We start from the raw sequence: 22,886 nt of genomic DNA, 5'->3' as shown, positions 1-22,886 counted from the left end.
GTCCTGCATGTATTGAAAAATAATATTGTAAGTTGACATGTCTAAACTTGAATTTAGAGAAGTATATATATTTTATCACATTATTCTAAGAATTTTCTAATTTTATTGTTCTTGGTTACTAGGGAACAAAGTTTGTTGAAGGTATAGTCTTAAAGGCACCTACGATTAAAAAGGAACACTTGAGTGTTGAAGCCTTCTCAAAGATGACAAATTTGAGATTCCTTAAAATTGGTTATGTGTAACCTCCACAAGACCTCATTAGAGGTCCTATCCAACTCCCACAAGGCCTCAATTATCTTTCTAATGAGTTACGTGTAATAGATTGGTATGGATATCCTTTAGAATCCCTGCCAACTAGTTTCCAACCAAACAAACTTGTTGAACTGAGAATGCATTGCAGTGACATCAAACAACTATGGAAAGGAATCATGGCAAGAATTTCACTTATGCAAATGTGTTTTTCCTTCATTTTCATTAAGGCATGAGTTCATCTAATTATTTCTTGGTTTATACAGATTTTAAATGAGTTAAACTCATTGACCTCAGTGACTCTCAAAACTTGATTGAGATCCCGGATCTTAGTGGAGTCCCAAATCTTAAGCAATTGATCCTCCAACGTTGTACAAGACTCTATAAGATACATGCATCTCTTGGAGATCTCAAAATGTCTTATTCAATTGGATTTGAATGGTTGTAAACGTCTCGAAAGCCTTCCTCACAAGATTAGCTTGGAATCTCTTGAAACTTTTATTATTTCTGGTTGTTCAAGACTAAAGAAGTTTCCAGAAGTTGTGGGAAATATGTCATGTTTGTCAGAACTTTCTTTGAATGAGACTGCTATAACAGGGCTACCATTATCAATTGAGCATTTAATTGGCCTTATTAAATTGGATCTAAGAGACTGCAAAAACCTTTCAAGTCTTCCGAATGTTTTATAGTTCAATGTCTCTAAAACATCTCAATTTATTGGCTGCTCAAAACTTGTTAAACTACCAGAGAATTTGGGAATATTGAAACTCTAGAGGAGTTAGATGTGAGCGCAACTGCTATAATGGGGCTACCATTATCAATTGAGCATTTAATTGGCCTTATTAAATTGGATCTAAGAGACTGCAAAAACCTTTCAAGTCTTCCGAATGGTTTTTATAGTTCAATGTCTCTAAAACATCTCAATTTATCTGGCTGCTCAAAACTTGTTAAACTACCAGAGAATTTGGGGAATATTGAAACTCTGGAGGAGTTAGATGTGAGCGCAACTGCTATAATGGGGCTACCATTATCAATTGAGCATTTAATTGGCCTTATTAAATTGGATCTAAGAGACTGCAAAAACCTTTCAAGTCTTTCGAATGGTTGTTATAGTTCAATATCTCTAAAAACTCTCAATTTATTTGGTTGCTCAAAACTCGATGAATTGCCAAAAAATTTGGGAAAAATCAAAGGTTTGGAGAAGTTAGACTTGAGTAGGACTGCTATAACGGGCTTACCTTCATCCGTCGTTCACTTAAAAAATCTTAAAGTACTATCTCTCTTCGGATGCGTGGGGCTATCATCTAATAAGCTCACAAGGTTTCCTTTAATGCAACCTAGAAGAAGTCCAGATCCCACTAGAGCGAAACTTAATAGGCTTATGCTCTTTGACCAAACTTGATCTAAGTTATTGCAATATTCAGACAATTCCTAATGTTCTTGGGTGCTTGTCATCTTTAGAAAATTTGTATCTAATGGGAAATAATTTTGTTTGCCTTCCTGAAAGTATCATTCAACTATCTAATCTGAGAAGTCTTCATATGGGCGGTTGCACTCATCTTCGAATGTTGCCCAAGCTTCCATTATATATTGAGTTTATTGATGCAACAAAGTGTACCTCACTGGAAACATTATCGTTAAGACCAGAATACGATTTTTGGCCGAAATTTCGTCTTTTCAATTGTGACAAATTGATCAAGAATCAAGGTTATGGTGACCTATTTTCAACAATGCTAGGACATTTTATCATTTATACCCAGGTCTGTCTGTCTCTCTCTCCCTCTCTCCCTCTCTCTCGCATGTGAAGTTCTAAGCATCATGAATTGTATGTTTCAGGGTCAGCAAGGTGGTTCTCTTATCAAAAAAAAAAAAAAAAAAGGGGTATCAACTAGGTGATTCTGATTACTATGTTGAGATTCCTGGGAGTGAAATTCCGGAATGGTTTAGCCACCAAAATGCGGGGGGTTCAGTGAATCTGCAAGTGCCCTCAGATTTATTAGGTAACAAATTGATGGGAATCGCTGTGTGCGCTGTTTTTTTATTCCGCCAACATCTTCCATTTCACCAACTTCATATTGATGGGAATCGTTGTGTGCGCTTTCGTACGCATTATCTTCAGTGTTTCGTTGGTGGACATAAAAGAATGAGCTATTTTTCATCCGAGGAATTTGGTAAGATTGAATCGTATCAGGTTCTTCTGATATATTTTCCCTTTGAATTCTTTGGAGCGGGCTGGATAGAAAGATTAACTGAAGTTGATGCTAATGGATTCAGCCAAATTGAAGTTAAATTTGGACCCGAAGGTCCAGGATTGGAGGTTACAAAATGCGGGGCCCATCTGATGTTCGAGCGAGACATTGAAGATCTAATAAACCAAACTAATGCTGGGCCTAGCAGCTGCATCATCACTCCTTACGATGAAGATGGTTTTGAAAATTCAGAAAAAGATACCAAAATTAAGCAAAGCCGTGATGACACTGATGGGGAAGGGGCTGGACCTAGTGGAGAAGCTACCTCTAATGATGTAGACGAACCACACCCAAAGAGGATAAGACTCCCTAATCTGATTGAAAGATTAATTCCACGTTTGGGAAATTGGCTTGGGAATTCAAGCACGCAAGAACAAGGTGACTCTGATTGCGAGGAAGAGAAATCCCAGTGAAATTGGTAGCTTTGATGAAATTAGCTGATCAACTTTCTTGTCTTTGACTTTTTGTAAGTCAATATCTTTTCTCCCTTTTATGGAGCTTGTTGGTAGCTGTATATTTCTTTTTTTAAATTCATTGAATTTCTTTTCTTTTTATTCTATGACAAGGATCGTTTTAGTTTGGTAATTTGCTTTCTCATTTCTGCCAGCTACCTTATACTGGATACGAAGAAGTATTTGTTTGGACTTTGTTGAAAAGGTGAAACCGTCACGTTGCTGGCTGACGAAAAAGCATGTGGAACTGATTGTATGGCAGTCATTTTTGTTCAATTGTGTTGGATGGTATATTCGGAACTCTCTGTTATTGCTCTCTTTTTATAGTATTTACTACAACTTTCCATAGGAGAATGCAATTGATGCATGGTACTCCAGTGTTGTAAAATCAAATGGAATGAAGAAAATTTGGGCCTCTATTTCCAAGTGAAGTTAAATTGCAGCAAAGTAGATAAAATTATTTGCAAAGCTTAAAGGACTAATGCAACCATTTTATCATTTAGAAGTAAGACAACTATTTTAAAACTTAAAGGACCCTTCTTTTCTCTTTTTTTATTTTGACTTCACACCACACCACCCATTGCTTGGTTGATTGGAAAGCTCCTTTTTGGTATTTGTATTTTGTGCTGAGTTTGTCCTTGAATTAGGCCTGAAACAGTTGAATTAGGTTCCTGAGTTCTGACTTGTATTTCTGGGTCCCAATATAACAAACTTCCAAAATATCATTATTTTTTGTTTTTATTTTAATAATTTGATTTGAGGACTAAATTTTGCCTAGAACTCCTGTTGTGCATGTGTCTATATGACAAGTTAGCTCTGTTGAGTTAATAGAGTAAAGCTATAATATTAATTTCTTTCTTTAGAATATTTGCAGTATATGGATAGTATGCTATCAATTATATCATTTGTTTGGTTATTGCTGGTCAAAATCATATTTTTAATGCACTTCTTTATCAGACTACGATCATCCAACTACCGTCCTTGTCAATTCTAAATAAGAAACTTCCCATCGTCTTATTTGTCATTTGGAAACTGATGTCAAGTGGTTCCATCTAGGTGCATTGATGTGGCAGTCCTATATATTGTGTGGATCACGTCCAGATTGGTTGAATCAATACAATTGCATGGAAGCTTCTATTGCTAGCAACTGCCAAAGCTTGAATGTGCAAGTGTGGGCTTTGTCACTGCTACATGACTTCTTTATCTGATAATTGGGGTCTCATTTGTCAATTGATGGTTGATAATGGAGAAAGATATAAGCAAAATTGTTTGTGAAGAAAGACCCTGTAGATTTAGAAGCTAAGTTGAAGAAGTTCAGCCTAAAAGACTCAGATTACACATTGATTCCATGCTTAAGGACGAGGGGAAACGAGATGTACAATATCCTCTTGCATTGCTGCCTTCATTACTTTTGAGCTTTTCCTTCTAAGCTATTGGTATGCATCCACCCCCTAGTTTTCTGTCATAGATTTATTTCCTCTTTTCTTTGTGATTTGATTAAATATTACTCCCCCATGGTGTAACTTCAACTCACAAGTCACATCAGTACTGCCTCATTTGGATTTTTTCAAAATTTCTGTGGATGAATACTTCAACAGTGAGCAGAAATTTATACCAAACTTGTGTATTTCCTATATTTAGCTTTCCTGTCAATCAAATTTTCCAAGGTTGCATACCTACATGAACTTGGGTCTAGTTTTTTTTTTTTTTTTTGGATGAATGAAAAATATTATTAAGAAAACACTCATAACAAAGCCATACACAGCATAACAATAGCAACAACAGAACAACTAGACATGATATAGACATATTTGAAGCTGAGCAAAACTCTCTTTAAAGAAACACTTTCTGGATTTTCCGAAAGCAATATTGACTCTTACTAGGAAACCAAATACAATCACAACAACACCTAGCATAAAAATTATAGATGTATCAGGAAACACAGTGGCAGGAAACAATTCAGCATGACTGCACAGGATTCCCTGGCTTCATTTTGAGAAATGATAGCAAAATATTCCAACTTTCACATAGAGATATATTCATGCTAGAGTCTATGAAATTCCCCTCTAGCTGCCATCCTTACACCAATCTTGCATTTCTTCAACTGCTCCTCACTTTAAGTATTCCTTCCATGAATTCTGGGATTTCTATGACTCCATAAATGGTATGTTAAAAATCAAACACCACCTCTCTCTCTCTCTCTCTCTCTAGAAATTTCTCTCTTGCTCTCTCTCTGGAATTTTCTTTCTACAAGACTCTTGCACAATTAAAGTCCAGCCACAATTTTAGGATGTCTAGAAGCTTAGAGAAAGCAGTTTACTGTTACTAGGCTAGAAATATCAAAGTTGGTGACTTAACCGACTTGAACCAAGTATAAATAGGAAGTGATGATGCTTATTTGGTGTGTGAAGTGTAAGCACCAATTCCTAGTGCGAGTGTATATGTCCTTACAAGAGTGAGTGTGGTAAAGTAAATTGCATGTGTCTGTTGTGTGGAGCGAGTGCAAGTGAGTTGGTGTGTGCATTATAAGAATTTAGTTTTGGAAAAGAGTAATAGGCAAAAGTTGATATGTGTCTATTGTGTAAGCAAAGTGTGGTGCGTGTCTATGCAGAAATGTCTTGTCTTTAATTTGAAATCAAAATTTGTTTTGTTCTTCATTATGTCTTGTGATCTTTTTCTTTCCTCAACATGGTTTATAACACCTGCTGTTAAGGAAATATTTTATGTAATTAACTAATCTTTTGACAAAACGCACTTTACTTGTATTTGGGTAGATCTATGATGTGTTTAATACTTCAAGAACATGTTGTTCAAGTCTAGTATTAAAGTCATGAAGATTGGACCAAGAAACAAGTGAAAAAAAGGTGTTCATTAAAGCTAGACAGATAGTTCGACACTTGCGGACAGATAGCCCGACAGCTGCTCGACACCTCTCGACAGCTGGCTATCTATCGAGATTCTTAAGGTGTTTTCTTATCGCAATCTCGACACATTCTCGATAGCTGGTGGATCGAACGAGAAAGTTTCTGTCTCCTCGACACCTCCTCGACACCTGCTATCTATTGAGGTTATGAGAAATCAGAATTTTCAGATCTGATTTTTGGGCCAGGCTTTTGTATGTGTGTAGGGTTTCTTTTCTCACAACCCTAGACCTATATAAGGCTTATTTTAGAGGCTGTCACATAAGAGAATACAAGGAGAACATAAAAAAAAAAAAGGTGACCGATGCCTTATTCTCTCTGAAAGAAGCTACTACGTCTTTTGCGCCTTAGGGTTTTGTAACCAAGTGCTTCTTGATCTTCATTGTTGATGAAGTGAAGAACTTTGCAGCCAACATTCTTCTTCCTCAAGTTGGTGAGTGAGTCACGTACTGGGATCCGTGCAACAAAAAGGGTGGCGTTCATATATTGAAGAGTTCAAAGGTTCTGAAGCAGTAAAAGGTTTCTGCTATGAGTTCATCTACGAGAATTGTAGAGTCTAGGGACAAAGGTTTTGTACTAGATTTGAAATTTCTCTTTACTATAGTGGATTGCTTTACGAGAAGGTTTTCCCCCAGGTTTTTTACTGTGAAACTGGTTGGTTTCATTGGTTTTCCTAGGTCATCATATCTTGTTTTATTTATATTTCCGATGCATGATTTTGACATGATATTGATGTTTGTTTGTTTTAACAAGTTTTATTAAGAATAACTCTAATTAACAACTTGGGTTTAAAACTTGTTAATTCTATCAACCGGGATCTAAATCTCTTTACTATAGTGGATTGCTTTCCGGGAAGGTTTCCCACCAGGTTTTTTACTGTGAAACTGGTTGGTTTCATTAGTTTTCCTGAGTCATCATATCTTGTCTTATTTATATTTCCGCTACATGATTTTGACATGATATTGATGTTTGTTTGTTTTAACAAGTTTTATTAAGAATAAATCTAATTAACAACTTGGGTTTAAAACTTGTTAATTCTATCAACGGGGGTCTAAATTTCCCAACACCTGCCATGCTAACTTACATAAGGACTAACTTACACAAGGAAGCTTTAAGTCTCTTACCTTTTAAACTTTCCAACCCCCATTCAACAACCTTTTTTCAATTTGTTTCGGGAGAGTCTATGAAGAATATGTTCATAACTTCACTCCACAATATTTTTGACAAACTGCTTTCAAAATATAGTTGGTCTCAACTGTCTGTGCAACTTCTTCAAAATGCATACAAAACATCCCCTTGTACCCCCATTAGAAGTGTTTACCCCAAGAGGATAATTTGTATCTCATAACAAGCCAAGTGATGAAAGCATGTGCGGCATGTCTCTGAATGGCTGTAGAAAACCAGATTTGTACTTACGGTATTGTTAACATCTGGTACTAGGGAACTTACGGTATTGTTAACATCACATTTTTTACATAGTGAACTAGCTTTCTGAAGGGAGACACCCATCAATCTAGGTATAGCTACTGCTTCTGCTCAAGATGAATAATCACAAACCAGAATAAAAATTAGAAGTTAAGGAAAAATAATAAAATCATTTCTCTGTCCACTAAAAAAATTTTCCGAATAATAGGTGGTTTCAGAATTTTTCTTGCAGATGAATTCAAAGATTGTTAACTACAACGTTTTGATTAGTTTCCACAGAAAGCAATGGATTCTTGGAGTTGAAAAGTTTATTTTATCTTACATTAAGCTGCAAAGGTTTGATTCACTGAATGATTAGTCTAAGGCATTGTCTTGTGAGGTCAATGATCGGGAAGGAGGACCATGCCATGCCTTATTACCTTATTAAGGTGAGAAGGGAAGTCTAAAAATTAATAGCTCTTAAGCATGTTTACTTGGGTGATAGATGAGTGTAAGAAGCTTATTATCATTTCTTCATTTTTATTTTTAAGTTTCAAGTGATAAAATGGGAAATACTACCTTCTGCTCGATTCTACATACAACATAAGTGTCCCATTACATAGTTCCGACATGTATGATATGTTGACAGGATATCATGGATGCATCAGGTGTGACACTGGTTATTATTGGACCTAACAGCATTGCATAAATGCCCCTTGTCCCTAATAGGTCTATCTATTTCTCCAATGTCCACCGGAGGAGGTTTGCTCTGTGTATGAAAGTTCAATATGGGTATGAAACACCCTTGAACGTTTAGACCCCAAATTACAAAATTACCAATTCAAGCTTTATATCAAACAGTTAATGTGCGGAATATGATAACAAGCTTATAACAAAATTGATAACCAATCTAAGCCAAATATAAACACATCCACAGCAGTAAATATAAGACAAAGATAAAGGAAAGAAAGATGCAAATACACGGACAACACACGATGTGTTATCGAAGAGGAAACCGAAGTCCTCGACGTAAAACCTCTTCGTCGCCCTCCAAGCTGTGATAAAATCCACTAAAGAATATAGTTGGGATACATGAACAGCAGAAGACCCTCCAAGCCTAATCTACCCAAGTACCTAAGCCCTCCAAGCTTCTTGCTCCAACGAGGTTACGTCGAACCTATTTCTTCTTTAGTTTCCTGGATTCCGCTACTTAACCATAGTATCAACTAATGTATATTGGTTTCTTCCAAACTACTTCCCTCAGCACCAAATAAACCTTCTCACAGACGTGGGTGTGGTGAGATAAGGATTTGGTAAATGACCTCTCAAGGGTATGACAATGGAGAGGAAGAGAGTAGAGGAATTTGTAGAGAGTCTAAGGTAAAGATTGGGGATGAGGCAATCTTGTTTTTCTCTAGGATTTTCTCTCACAAAATTCTCTCTGTAAGCTCTCTCAATTTAGTGGGTATAAGGGTCTATATATAGTGAGGTGAGATGAGAATACGAAGAGTCAGTTTTTTGCCAAACAGGGTAAATTGGCGGCTTGGTCTCGCGGCTTATCCAAGTCGTGAAATCAAATCACGACGTAACGGCCTGGCTAGCCTGGGACTTATTTCCTGTAGTGAGACAGCTAGCGCGACCCTTCAGCTTCCCTGCATGCATCTCACGTGCCTAAAGTTGGCGACTTGCAGCCGCGAGCCACCCGCGAATCCTAGCCGCGAAACTCTGTCTTCTTGCACATACTTGAGCTTTTCTTCACATCTCCTCACACACTACCTTTACAATAATCCCACCTAAATACAGGGTTATTAAGTGCTTAAATTACAAGAAAATTGGCACGGAATAAAGCCAATAAGATGGTTGATAAATTTCAACTTTACAGTCTCCCCCTTTGGCTATTCCGTGACAAAACCCTAAAACAAACTTTTGACTTAACGCGTGAGTTGGAAACAGTTGGAAAACTCACTCACACCTAACTCTAGAATCTGTGAAGCTTTAGAACCATAAGAACAAGTAACTCCTGAAACACAACAACACAATAAGTTCATTGTATACAGAAACTTGTAATGCATATGGAGCAAGCACAATGGAATAAAGCAATAAACCATGGCAAGACCAAAACAGGTAATCACTATAGCCAAGTGATCACAATGCTCATTCACACTTTGAATGAACATCCGGACATTCAAGATAATAAACACAAGGTAAATTGCTTGAATGACTAACACTCAACCAATGCACAGTACATAAAGTATACAAACCAACAACATAAAGAACTGAAGCTGAATAACATCATACTATATATATGCTGAAATAAACAACTAACACATGCTGAAATGCTACAAAAAAAGCTATCCAAGAGTTATAGGTTTAAACCAAACCAAATTGAAACCACCAAGTATCAAACCTATACTAACAGCAGTTAATCAACACAATATCAAAGTTATAACAAAACATCATAAAATATGAAGGCTCCCCCTCAAAACAAGCACTCCCCCTCAAGAACTGCCCTCAAAAGTTCTCCCCCTTTTTGACCGGAATGGCCAAAGGGTTACTGCTCCTGGTTGGTGGAGAGGCTGTCAATCTTAGCTGAAAGCACATCAATCTGATCCTGCATTACTATCATCCTTTCAGTCTGCTGACTTTGAACTTCTCTGAGTCCATCAAGTCTTTCCATGATGATTTGAAATGCATCGGAAGGTGGTGCTGCTGATGAAGTTAAGGCTCTACTCCTCTTTCTTCTGCTCCTGGGTGTGACTGATTGTTCTGCATCTTCTACTTCAGTCTCCATTGGATCCCCTTACTCTTCACCACCCGGAAGACGACTTTGTATCTTTGTGATGGTGAACTTGTTTATTGCTGATAGTGGAGTCAGATGACTGATATCTTGAGGAATTCGAACACCCTTTGCTTTGAAGATCCTCATAAGGAGACTAGGAAAGACCAACTTGGGCCTGGCAGTGGTTTTAGCCCCGTCCATGATGGTGTCATAAATGTGTGAGCTGATGTCAATGATCACTTTCTCCTTGAACTCCATGAGAAATACAGCTCTGGAATTAGTAAGAGTGGTCATCTTTCTTATGGGATACAGATTGAACATCATGATGGTGGTCAAACATCTCATATCTGCAAGGAAGGCATTAGTGTTGAGACATTTCCCTTAGTACCACCAATCCAAGCCTGGACAACATCTAGGGATATCATTCTGTCTTTGAAGTTGGTGAACTCATATTCCTCTAAACCCGCAAGACCAAGGACGTCATCAATGTCATGTGCGTCTAAGGTGAACTCATGTCCTTTGACCCAGCAGTTCATCTCTTCATCCTTTATGATCACATTTGCATAAAATTCCCTTATCAAGGGATCATAGACTGCAGGTAGATCACTCAACAACTTCTCCCATCCTCTTCCCTCAAAGCACCCTGGAATGAAAGTGTCCTTCAAATCATGTAAGTCAACAAATCTCTCCTGAATAATGGTACCCTTCATGAAGAAATCTCTGTATCTCTCAAAGTGCTTGACAGACCTAAATAGATTAGGGTCTATTTTCATTCTTTTGTCAGCTTTCTTAGCAGTTGTCTTCTTCTTTGAAGGAGATACAACCATCTGTAAACAAGCAGAAAAAGCCACAACAAGACATAGCACAGAATGGGGAAATGCACACACATTAATAACAAGTTAGTTACACAGTGATAAACAGAGTGACCAGACACAGACATAGAATAAGCACATTTGGTAACCGAACATTGGACTTAACAAGTTAACCAAGTTTAAATTGAAATCTACAGACAAATTCAGATAAATTTGTTCAAAAATAGTGAGTCATGACCCATTTGGTATGAACATTGCAGAAAAAAAAATATAGCAACACCTACAAGATATGGTGATTTAATAGTCAAAAACACACGGTAGCCATAATCATCAAAAACACAACCAAATAGGTACATTAAGAACCACAATAACAATTGCAGGAAAACCCTACAACCATATGCCCAAAAACAAACTGACAAATATCAATGCTCAGACAAAGGATAAGTGATCTGATGTAAGAAAATAATCCTAAACATTCATTTCAGCAAGAGCAAATAACATCTCACACTCAATCTCAACAATATATGCAAACCCATGTTCGAGCCTCTTAAAAACACAACCTAACAACACAACACTCAGAATCAAGAGAACAACAATGAAATCATGATGAACGAAGTGAAGACAAGAAAACCCATACCTTTTTCTTGATGTTTGATGAAGACATGATGCAGAATTTGAGAGCTTTTTCAAAGAAACGTGGAGTGTTTGAGTGAGAAATGAGAAGAAGATGAACAGACATTGAACTTCTAGGGAAAAAAAAAACTGAAAAACAGTTTTAAAATTTGTCTTTAAAACGCATAACACGCGTTTTTCGTGATTGGGTCAAGTCGCCAGTAAGCCGCCAGGTTAGGCCGCGAAACACAGTGAAGAAAAGAAACTTAAGAAATTTCTCTAAGTGTTTTTCGCGACTGGAAGGTCTACCCGCGAGATAGTCGCGATATGAGCCGCGAAATTCCCTGAGTACCTCTCGCGACTGGACCTACCACCCACGAACAAGTCGCCACACTGACCCACGAAAACTAGAAAACTCAAATTTTGGAAAAAATTTCTAAGTCTTTTTCGCGATTAGAGCATTTACTCGCCAGTTAGCCGCGAAAAATCTCTGAGTGATCTCGTGACTGGGACATGCGACTGGGCCAACCCGCGACTTAGTCGCCAAAATAGGGCAACACTATTTTTGAAATTTTTTACATTTTTTTAAAAACAAAGCACTTTCCAAAAACAAACTAGAACACTAAAAAATCTTTTTGTGTTTGATCAACAAAGATTAAGCATGTGAAAACACATTTAATCAAGTACAATCACATAAATGAATATGACATTCATTGAACATAGACTTGTGTGTTATGTGTGGATATCAAAAATGAGATAGTTCTTAGTCCAATGTGAAGTTTCAATGATCAATTCAATCAAGGCATACACAACTAGCACTAGATTATGTGACCTATCTCAATTATAGAAACATGCATATATGACCTCCCATAAGTACTTGATAACAATTCTGAGAAGCTTTTCATTTGGCTCCATATTCAACATATCATTTGCAACTTTTGAGCAAAGAAAATCTCATTGAGAGATAGATGCCTGAAATTTTTGATATTTCAATTGATGAGTTAGCCTTTGGCTTTTTGGGCATCATACATTTTATTTTGATTGCTTTCCCTTTTTCTTAGTCGAATACTAGTTTGTGCGACAGGCTTTTGCAGCTCTATATCTCTTTTCATTTGGAGATTTACATTTAGAGAACTCTTTTAAGCATAAAAAATAAAAAGTGGGAAGATATATAGGCATGGTCTATGCATGTCTCAAGATCAACAAAACCATTCACTAATCATTCATGACAAGGTTGAAGATCTATTTACAACAGTCACATAGATTTCAGAATTTCTTCCACAATGATATGAGTGCATGAGAGACAAGCTAAGCTCGTTAAATGCACAAACCCATAAGTACAAAGGTACAAGGCAAAATATGCTTTGAGACAAAACTCAATAAAGTGATCAAACTTTTTGGATTTTCTATTTTTTTATGTGTTTTTGGATTTTTGACACAAAAGCAGTAAAAGAATGATCAAACACAGAAACTTGTAAAAGCATTTTAAACACAAACAAAACACAAATTAAAAATCAATACTCAAAAACACAAAGCATATAACCAATCATATCCACAAAGCATAGGAAGAATTGATGCATGGACATGTTATAATGCTTATGCATGAGTACCCTTTGTCACCCACACGTCACATGCGTTTGGGGTGATATCCTTGACGGATCGGGTACGAGAGTTAGGACTGTCAAACCTTCGAGTGAAGCTTTCCAAGCAATTGGTGAATTCACCGATCATCTTCATCACGTCCATCATTCCTGGATCACGTTTTTGGCTTCTTGGTTGCTCACAACCCCAAGTCCTCATATCATTTCTTCTTCCTTGTGACCGAGGTGCACTTGCATTGTTGTCTGCTCTCAACTTTTGACAGTTAAGTCTGGTATGTCCTTGTAATCCGCAATAATGACAAACATACTCCGTTCTAGGACCCCGCTGCTGTCTTGGGAGTGATCTTCCTCTAGCTTCATATCTGGATTCTGATTGATTACTGGACTTATGTAATACCCGTTGATCAACCACATTCTTCTTCTTCTCCGCTTTAATTTTCTCAGGACTGGACCTATCCACAGTCGTCTCCTTAGCCTTTACAAACTTCACTTCTTTGGTGACATTTGCTGATGAGCTACTTCCTCCGGCGTATCCCAATCCAGATTTGTCTGAGGTATGTTTTTGAAATGAAATAACATCATCTAACTTCCTGGAGGAGACCCTATCTATCTTAGCATGAGCTTCCACTACCTCTTGCTCAAGGAACCTCACTTTTGTGTAAGCTTCTGATAGCTCACCATTAAGTATCTCAATTTCACATTTTGCCTCCTTGTATCGTGCTAGGAGACTTTTGTAATCTTCCTCAGCCCTCTTCATCTTCTTAATGGCTACATTAGCCACCTTAGCATATTCACCGGTCTTCTCAAGGAGTGAGTTGTAAGTCTCTTGCAATCCCACTGCTTCTCCAACTTCCTCATCTTCAGACTCCTCGACTATTCCAATAGACTCCAAATCAGAATGTTCCCCAAGCTCCTTCACAAGTGTACCCAAATCATCCGAGGTCTCCACATGTGCAATGGTCATGAAAGCGGAGTAATTTCCTTCTTCGTCACAGCTATCTTCAGAGTCAGAATCTGATGAATCAGCATCACTCAAGGTAGTGGCATAGACATTTCCTTTTGTCTTCAGATAATTGGGACATTCCTTTTTGAAGTGTCCATGTCCATTACACTCGAAACACACAATGTCCAAGGAAGATTGAGACTCCTTCCCTTCTTTCCTCGTAAACTCTTTCCTATCACCTCTTGAAGATGAAAATTTCCCTCTGTTGAATGGTTTCCCACTGTTCTTCATCTTCAGGAGTTTTCAGAAGTTTTTCGCCAGATATGCTACTTCCTTCTCCACTCCATCTTCTTCCAAAGGGTCATGAGATGCCACTCTCTCATCAATTGTTTTAAGAGCAAGTGATTTGCTCTTCTTCTGAGAAGGCAGGGACAATTCATATGTCTGCAGAGAACCACCAGCTCTTGAACATTGATGTTGTCAAGATCTTTGCTCTCTCCAATGGCTGTAACTTTGGCACGAAAACTTTCTGGTAGTGACCGAAGGATCTTTCTTACAACTTTAGACTCCTCCGTCTTTTCCCCCAAATTAAATTTACCGACAACCACCTCGTTTAGCTTACTGTAAAAAGAGTCAAAGGACTCATCCTCATCCATCTTTAGCTGCTCAAAGCGAGTGGTCAACATCTGAAGTTTGGTGTCTTTCACCTTCTTGGTTCCTTCATAAGTCGTCTCCAGAATCTCCCATACTTCCTTAGCAACGGTAATATGTGAAATCCTGTGAAATTCTTCTAGAGAGATACCACAAAAAATGGCATTCAATGCTTTACTGTTTGCATTAGCCGCCGCAAGAGCTGCCTTGTCCCAAGTGGATTTGGCATCCTCCGGCTTTGTCCAACCTATTTCAACAGCATCCCATACAGCCTCATCCATAGAACACAAAAAGGCCCTCATTCGGACTTTCCAAAATGCATAATTATTACCATAAAAAAATGGTGGAACAGTGAGAGATTGAGACCTATCCATCTCAACAAGAGGTCAAGGATCACACTCAGGTATTAAAACCACAACAAGTGTACCTGCTCTGATACCAATTGAAAGTTCAATATGGGTATGAAACACCCTTGAACGTTTAGACCCTAAATTACAAAATTACCAATTCAAGCTTTATATCAAACAGTTAATGTGCGGAATATGATAACAAGCTTATAACAGAATTGATAACCAATTTAAGCCAAATATAAACACATCCACAGCAGTAAATATAAGGCAAAGATATAGGAAAGAAATATGCAAATACACGGACAACACACGATGTGTTATTGAAGAGAAAATCGAAGTCCTCGGCGTAAAACCTCTCCGCCGCCCTCCAAGCGGTGATAAAATCCACTAAAGAATATAGTTGGGATACATGAACAGCAGAAAACCCTCCAAGCCTAATCTACCCAATTACCTAAACCCTCCAAACTTCTTGCTCCAACGAGGTTACGCCGAACCTATTTCTTCTTTAGCTTCCCGGATTCCGCTACTTGACCATAGCATCAACCAATGTATATTGGTTTCTTCCAAACTGCTTCCTTCAGCACCAAATAAACCTTCTCACAGACATGGGAGTGGTGAGATAAGGATTTGGTAAATGACCTCTCAAGGGTATGACAATGGAGAGGAAGAGAGTAGAGGAATTTGTAGGGAGTCTAAGGTAAAGATTGGAGATGAGACAATCTTGTTTTTCTCTAGGGTTTTCTCTCACAAAATTCTCTCTAGAAGCTCTCTCAATTTAGTGGGTATAAGGGTCTATATATAGTGAGGTGAGATGAGAATACGAAGAGTCAGTTTTTTGACAAACAGGGTAAATTGGCGGCTTGGTCTCACGGCTTGTCCAAGTCGCGAAATCAAGTCGCAACGTAACGGCCTGGCCAGCCTAGGACTTTTGTCCTGTAGTGCGACAGCTGGCACGACCCTTCAGCTTCCCTGCGTGCATCTCACGTACCTGAAGTTGGCGACTTGCAGCCGCGAGCCACCCGCGAATCCTAGCCGCGAAACTCTGTCTTCTTGCACATACTTGAGCTTTTCTTCACATCTCCTCACACACTACCCTTACAATAATCCCACCTAAATACAGGGTTACTAATTGCTTAAATTACAAGCAAATTGGCACGGAATAAATCCAACAAGATGGTTGATAAATTTCAACCTTACAGTGTAAAAACTAGAGAATTGGACCTAAGTGGATTCCAGACAAGTGTTTTCCTTCAATACACTTAAAATTTTTTATGAGTGATGTTATGATCATATATATAATATTAAGTAGATTTACTAATTTAATTAAAGCTCCGTTTGGATCACGTTTTGACATTCGCATTTCTGTGCTTTGCCTTCTTTTTTCTCTTTTTTTTCTTTTTTTTGACCAGCGCCTCTTGCACTGTTCATATCCGGACATGAACAGTGCATTAAGACAAAACTACAGTGTTTTCAGTAGTGAACAGTAACCCAGAAATTATTTTTCTATTGTTTTCAGCAATAAGTTTTCAGTTTTCAGCAAAATAAGCGGTATCCAAACACACACTAAGATTTATTTGGTAGATGATTCTTGATGCTATTCAAATATTCATGTGTTATTAGATGAAAATAATTATTTAATAAAAATCTATATAATATCTAAAAATTGAAGCATATCATTAATTACTTTTATGCTTTTGTTGAACCACATCAATGTAGCATTTTGGTCCACTTCAATTCAATTCGGTCCACATTGGTCCACTTTGGTCCATTCGGTCCATTTCAATACACATACAAATCCATATGACTAAAGTAATGGTTGAATACTGAGCTGAATATTGAATGAACTTATAGTTTATCCTTTATTCTTTAATTGTGTTATTACTGATCAGAATCATCTTTATCGATATACTCAGCTCAAACTTTTATTTTATTTATTTAGTTTTACTTGTTAACTATGCAACTTTTTTTAGTCTACTACAGCATCCAAACATGATTTTTGACAATTTGGAATTAGAAACTTCTCATCGTCTAATTTGTCATTCAAAAACGAAGATCAGATAAATGGGCCATGGGATGCTTGACAGTAGAAATGATCGTCCTACTGCCAGTAGTACGGGTTTTGGTGCTACTACCACCACTACACGGGGTGTCTCTGGAGTTGAGGCTGATGATGATGATGGAATGGAACTGGTCTCAGAAACTCAAAAGATCAAAAAAGATCCCACAAAGATCACTTGAAAGCATGTGTATGTATACATATTCATCTAAACATATGTTTTTTTGTATGTGACTATTTCTTTGGTTGGCTGCAAGGAAACTTTGAGGAAAATTAATGTAGAAAGGTTAGAAAGCTTTGAAGTTTATCTTGTTTTGATGTTTTAGTTTTGGGGAATCACAATGCTCGATTAGTTTGGGGCTGAAATAGTCATGCTGGGCTTAGTTCTTGAAACATATAAATTTTGTTTTCTTATCCTGTATTTTTCATAGAAACTGGACGAGTGACAAAATTCTAGGGTTTATGCTTTCTTATGGTTTTGTTTTCTATACACATAAGCACAGCTCCAGCAAGCCAGTTGTGTTTGGCTTTGCTAGAAATTTCTTTCCTTGACATAAAATGCAATTTTTTTTTTTACTAAGAAAGTATAACTTATTGTAGGTTATGTTGTTTTGTATATATTTTTTCTGATGATACCAGTTGGAGCAATGCTAGAAACCTTTGGAGGAGAATATAATTGTTTATCTGGGGACAGTTTGTGGGAAGACCCACATTGCTGTACTGCTTATACACAAGCTGAGTCACTTGATAAGGAAGCCCAGGAAGAAGATATGCATCTTTTTGCGCCTACGACGGCTGTAGTTCAGCAGGTAAGCTACTATTTACCATGTTGGTTTTGTAATTTGATGTTCATATTTGGGCTGTATTTAAGTTTGAGGCAATTTTTCTAGTTTATGATTGGTACGTTGCACAGTAATGAAGTTGTGTGCTCCTTGGCTTGGCTGAGGTGGAAGGTCTTCAGGCCGTGAGAATTAGGGGCTGGGCTATTGGTTGTTAGTGCTTATGTATGCAATTTCTTATTGTGATTCTAGATTTTGATTAGGGGCTTTCTGATTCTAAGTGGCTCAATTTCACCTTGGAAGAGAGTTTGGCATTTAATAAATTGAATCATGATTATACTATAAGCTCATTACTCCTTGAAAAATATTAACAAAATCAAAATAAGGCTGGACTACCAGAAAATACATAAGCATCAATTTCTAGCATTGAGGATTCAATTGCCAGAAATTAGTCAACCTTGATTGTGCAGAAGCATGGGCATACTCTTCTAACAACATGGTGATATGTAGAGTTTAAGCAAATAATAAGGCATTGCATGGCCTCTTTATCTGATAATTAGGGTCTCATTCGTCAATTGATGATTGATAATAGCCAAAAAAAAAAAAAAAAAATGCAAAACTGTAATTTTGAGGCAAGACCTAGTAGAATTAAAAGCTCTAAAGAGGAATTTGACCTTGAGAGATTGAGACAACCCCTTGATCCCATTCTTAAAGATGAGGGAAAACAAGTTTTAGAGTAATGTCTCCACTACTCACACTGCTGCGTTGATTACTTCTGTGCTCTTCCTTCTGTCATAAATTTATATAAAAGATCTCATTTATTTCTACCTTTCTTTGTGATTTGGTGAGAAATTACTTTTCCATCCCTTTAACCCACATTACAATTGCCTCATTTTTCAAAAATACTTATTTGTTTTAAATTTCCTTGTAAATCAAATTTTCCAAACTTAGATCTGTCCTACATGATCTGTCATTTATTTTTTGATTTGATTTTAGATTTGTGCACTTTTGTTAAGGACATCACAATTTGATTTTAGATCATATATAGTTTTTGGCCAATCAAATTGACTCTGGCATTCTGGCTTACTGATTAATTATTGGTGGGATGTGGATGTTGATTATTGAAGAATTGAAGTTTAAGAAATTTATAAATGTGAGAAATTTTATTGCTAAATGGGCAACCTTACTCCAGAAACAGATAGATTTACATTGCCATATGTATATGCTTTCTACTCTTTTGGATAAACATCATAAACGTTTAAAACTTACGAGGTTCGTGATGATTGTTGTTTTTAAGTTCTAGTTGAATTAGATTGGCACAGATAGAAAAGAAAAATAAATTAGAATATGTGATTGCCAGCACTTCACATCATTTAAATGGTCATTGAAGTAACATATGAGAGAAGCATACTGCTTGTATATATGATCTGTGTGGGATTGGGTACAATGCTAGTGTCCACAGAATTTTTATGGGACAATGTCCTGATTTGGAATTGTGTTGATAGATCTCATGTGCATGATTTGTACTGTTCTTTGTATCTCAACCTGCATTATAAAATATATTTTCAAAAGTTATATGAGCCCTTATGTATTATTTATTTTTCTCAAACTTAAACAATGGTTTTTTAATTAAGGCAAAATGATAGAATGAGATGCTTTATACAATCCTCAATGCTAGCAAACCACAGTTTTTGACATTTTTAATGTTCTGGTTCTCTGGTGGGCTTTTAAACATACCTCAGTAGATGAAACAGCCAAAGAAACTTTGTTCACAGATGCTATGACTTTCAATTAATTCCCAAGCATATTTGTGTTTTCTAATTTGGTGCTCCATTTTACTAGACATCAATTAGTTCTTCTTACAGTCATTAAGGATGTTCTTGCTGTAAATTAGTGTTATGCTAATATATTGGCCCTCAAGCTGCCAATTTTTTTTGTTTGGGGGCCGAGGGGTGTGCAGATTGTTGTTGACACGCGTCTCCTGCAGATCGTGCTCATGTAACTGGGCAAATGCCAGTGAATTGAGTGTTATCTTCTGGAGCTAAAGAGGACTTGCTGATGACTGCAGAAATGGTGGTTGGTTCTGCTTCTGCTGATGACTGTGCTGTCCTTTGATGGGTTCAGCTGCTAAGTGGGGAAAGAGGCTTTTCATAGGATGTATTCCAATTGAAGCTACTATGGATAATGTGCAGTTGCATTTCATTCTTTTTGGCCATGCTTTGGACTTGTATCTTCCCATGGTAAAAGTAGTGGATTTGCATCTAGGTTAATTGAGAATGGTGTAGAGGGTTTGCTGATGAATATTACTTTCTGCATTTTTTTCTTGACAACTATTTCAAAATGCTTAAACCATGGCCATGCAGCATGTAGTTGGATGTGTTAAACCTTCTTGGGTTTGTTCAAGGTTTTAAATGGGCTTGCTTGCCAAGCGATACTTTTACCCCCTTATCTATAGAGCAAAAATTCAAAATTGCACAAGACTAGTAATGGCTAAAATCAAGATGGTGAGATGTGACTACAAGGCGGAAAATGAACATATGATTGAGGGTAGCACTAAATGGAAAACAAATGAAAAATATACTGCAAAATTCATCCTGGGATGCAAAGTGAAACTTAGTAACTATTCAGAGGCTTTTCCTGGTGCTAATTGATTGCATGGTTTTTTCACGTTGCTATTTGCACATCATGTAAACTGATTTTGTACTGTAATTGCATATGCTTAGTAGTATGTATCACATCCTTTTGGTTGTTGCCCATATGTTTTTGGCATGACTAATATCATGATGCATTTTTCTTCAGGATGAAAGAATGGGCAGAGGTGTGTCCTAGATGTCATCATGATATGCCTCTTGTCGGCTTTGGGACGTGCTTGGGCCTAATAGGCCCTCATGTGGGTAGCCGGAGTATCAAAGGAAAGAGCCTCAGAAATTCCTTATTATCTCAAAGAAACTCAAGAATTCTTGGAGAGGTCAAAACAGAGGAAAGCATATGAAGAGTTTGAGAAAAGATGTCAAGTTTAGGTTGTTGTTTAAAGGAAGTGGCTACAACTTTATCCTAAATAGAGTTCTCCGATGTAACTGGTTTGTGCCTTGTTTCATCCTTCATGACCTCTGGTTAAAAGTTTGCTAGTAGCTGGGTTTCTGATTGTTTTGTTTGTAAAAACAAGATGTTGGGTATGATTAGCACCAATCAGGGGCTGTAGTTTAGTCTAAAGACTCGCGTCTCTGTGTAGAAATGGGTTGGGATGATATAACACTGTTTTCATGCTGAGAAAGGAGTTTATGTCAGGGCAGATGCCTTTGTTGTAGTGGACTAGCTAAAGTCTGAGTGTTTCAAGTGTTTTTGTTTGTATTGGTGTGTTTCATATCAATAATAATTTCTGAATTATCCAAAATGATAAAAACAAGAGTCGTTCACATTTCTTTTGTTTAGATGCAACAATTTTTTAGTCTTGAGGAGAAAGGAGATGCACCTAGACCAGGCATTTAACACTATAATTTCTTAATATGTTTGATGGTTGCATTTGTCACTTGCTTCCCACTTTAGCACCTTTGTATTTCATCCCTCTTTTGTCATTGTATTCCCCACTTAGACCAGGAATATAGCTTCTAATGTGCCACACATCAAACCTTGTTCACATGAAAGTCACCATTAAAATGAGGCCATTAGCACTAGGCAATTATTATGAGAGTAGTGTTTACGAATTAAGTTTTTCAAGGAATTTCAAACTTCAACAAGGAATTCCAAACTTCAAAGAACATATGATGCTAGACAAAAATAAAAGTAACAAGGAAAGTAAAGATAAACTTAAGAATCAGCACTTAGGGTCACTTGGAATTAGCACCTAAGGTGTTAGGAATCAACATCCAACTATTGAAAAATATCCGATATGAATTTCATTAATCATGTCTATCTTCCAATACAAATAAACTAGGCTCTTTTATAGAGCTAGAGCTCTGAAGAAATAAAGAGAGAGTAAAAGATAACAACTAATGAAAACTAATCTTAACTAAACTCAAATTCTAATCCCTATCTAATCTCAAATTTAATCCATATCCGAATAATATTTTACAATTATCCAATTTCCTATGAGATAAATACAAAAATCTAAAAATGTAAATTCCAAAATAATTTTGGTTTTGCTCATGCATTAACATAGTTGCATCCTATGTGAGAAAGATTAACTAGCCTATTGGCATTTGAGTGAAAGACCTGCCCTTTTAATGGTCTAAGTATGAGTTGTTTGGGTTAGAACATTTTTTAATTTGGGTATTTACTTTATTAGTTATGGTCAGTTTTATATGGAGGGGCAAATCTGTAATTTCTGCAAATTAAGGGTATTTTGGTAATTTAATTGAGTGTAGAATCTTCCAAGGTACTCTAAGTATCTTAGGTTTATTTACTTTGGGTCCAAGTTAGTATTTACTAAGTTTTATTTGTAGTCCTAATACTAGTAGAAATCCTATTACTACTAGTACAAGCAAGAGTCATTATATGTATTGTGCTCAATTTATTCAAAGAATAGAATGAGTTGACAGTTTTTGCCCATCTTTTACCACGATGACCCCTCTGATATACGGAACCAGACGGGTACTTTTGCTGAAGCCTTTGAGAAGCACGAAAAAGATCCCAAGATTAACAAAGAGGATGTGCAAGCATGGAAAGCTGCTTTGAAAGAAGTGGGTAATAACTCTGGATGAGATTTACATGATAGGTAACATTTGTCTTTCGCTAAACTACTTTTTGTTCACATTATTATCAATATGGTAATTTTTCTAAACTATAAGCTTTGCTGACTTTCCCGTGGAAAAACATGACAGATTTGATTTGCTTTTTCTAATCTGATTAACTAGAGAAAATTTCTGTTTGTCCCTTGTATGTATATTATGACTTAGGGAATTATAAGCTCAAGTTTGACTTTGGTTGAAGAACCTTTGCATTGTATGAGGCATGGTAGTCTATTACTGAATTACTCAATAAGGACAAAAAAAAAAAAAAAGATTTGGCAATCCACATTATATAAATGAT

At 36.9% G+C, this 22,886-nt stretch overlaps 1 protein-coding gene across 3 annotated transcripts; it reads left to right on the top strand.

Annotated features, from left to right (window-relative positions):
* Nucleotides 1-1,035: 1,035 nt before the first annotated feature.
* Nucleotides 1,036-21,276, top strand: LOC111994596 (uncharacterized). 3 transcript variants are annotated; one of them, XR_002881103.2, is made up of 8 exons: nucleotides 1,036-2,009; nucleotides 2,086-2,964; nucleotides 3,106-3,238; nucleotides 4,007-4,386; nucleotides 17,076-17,269; nucleotides 17,719-17,888; nucleotides 19,846-20,098; nucleotides 20,658-21,276. XR_002881103.2 is itself a non-coding variant. In XM_065771299.1 (7 exons), the coding sequence occupies exons 5-7, from the start codon at nucleotides 17,092-17,094 to the stop codon at nucleotides 20,685-20,687; spliced, it is 378 nt and encodes a 125-aa protein (XP_065627371.1). In that variant the 5' UTR covers nucleotides 1,042-2,009; nucleotides 2,086-2,964; nucleotides 3,106-3,238; nucleotides 4,007-4,386; nucleotides 17,076-17,091; the 3' UTR covers nucleotides 20,688-21,276. The 3 variants fall into 3 exon arrangements, 1 of the variants encoding a protein (XP_065627371.1); XR_010628150.1 differs by having other exon boundaries at nucleotides 19,780-20,098; XM_065771299.1 differs by lacking the exon at nucleotides 19,846-20,098 and having other exon boundaries at nucleotides 1,042-2,009.
* Nucleotides 21,277-22,886: the final 1,610 nt, after the last annotated feature.

The sequence above is a fragment of the Quercus suber genome, unplaced genomic scaffold (genome assembly GCF_002906115.3).
Source record: "Quercus suber isolate HL8 unplaced genomic scaffold, Cork oak 2.0 scaffold_42, whole genome shotgun sequence".
NCBI classification, from domain to species: domain Eukaryota; kingdom Viridiplantae; phylum Streptophyta; class Magnoliopsida; order Fagales; family Fagaceae; genus Quercus; species Quercus suber.
This window is presented reverse-complemented; position numbering and strand designations above follow the sequence as displayed.

Coding starts and splice junctions, on each gene's coding strand:
- LOC111994596 (XM_065771299.1), top strand. CDS start 17,092: ATGGGATGCTTGACAGTAGAAATGATCGTCCTACTGCCAGTAGTACGG. Junction 17,270..17,718: donor AAGATCACTTGAAAGCATGT/GTATGTATACAT, acceptor TGATGATACCAG/TTGGAGCAATGCTAGAAACC. Junction 17,889..20,657: donor CGACGGCTGTAGTTCAGCAG/GTAAGCTACTAT, acceptor ATTTTTCTTCAG/GATGAAAGAATGGGCAGAGG.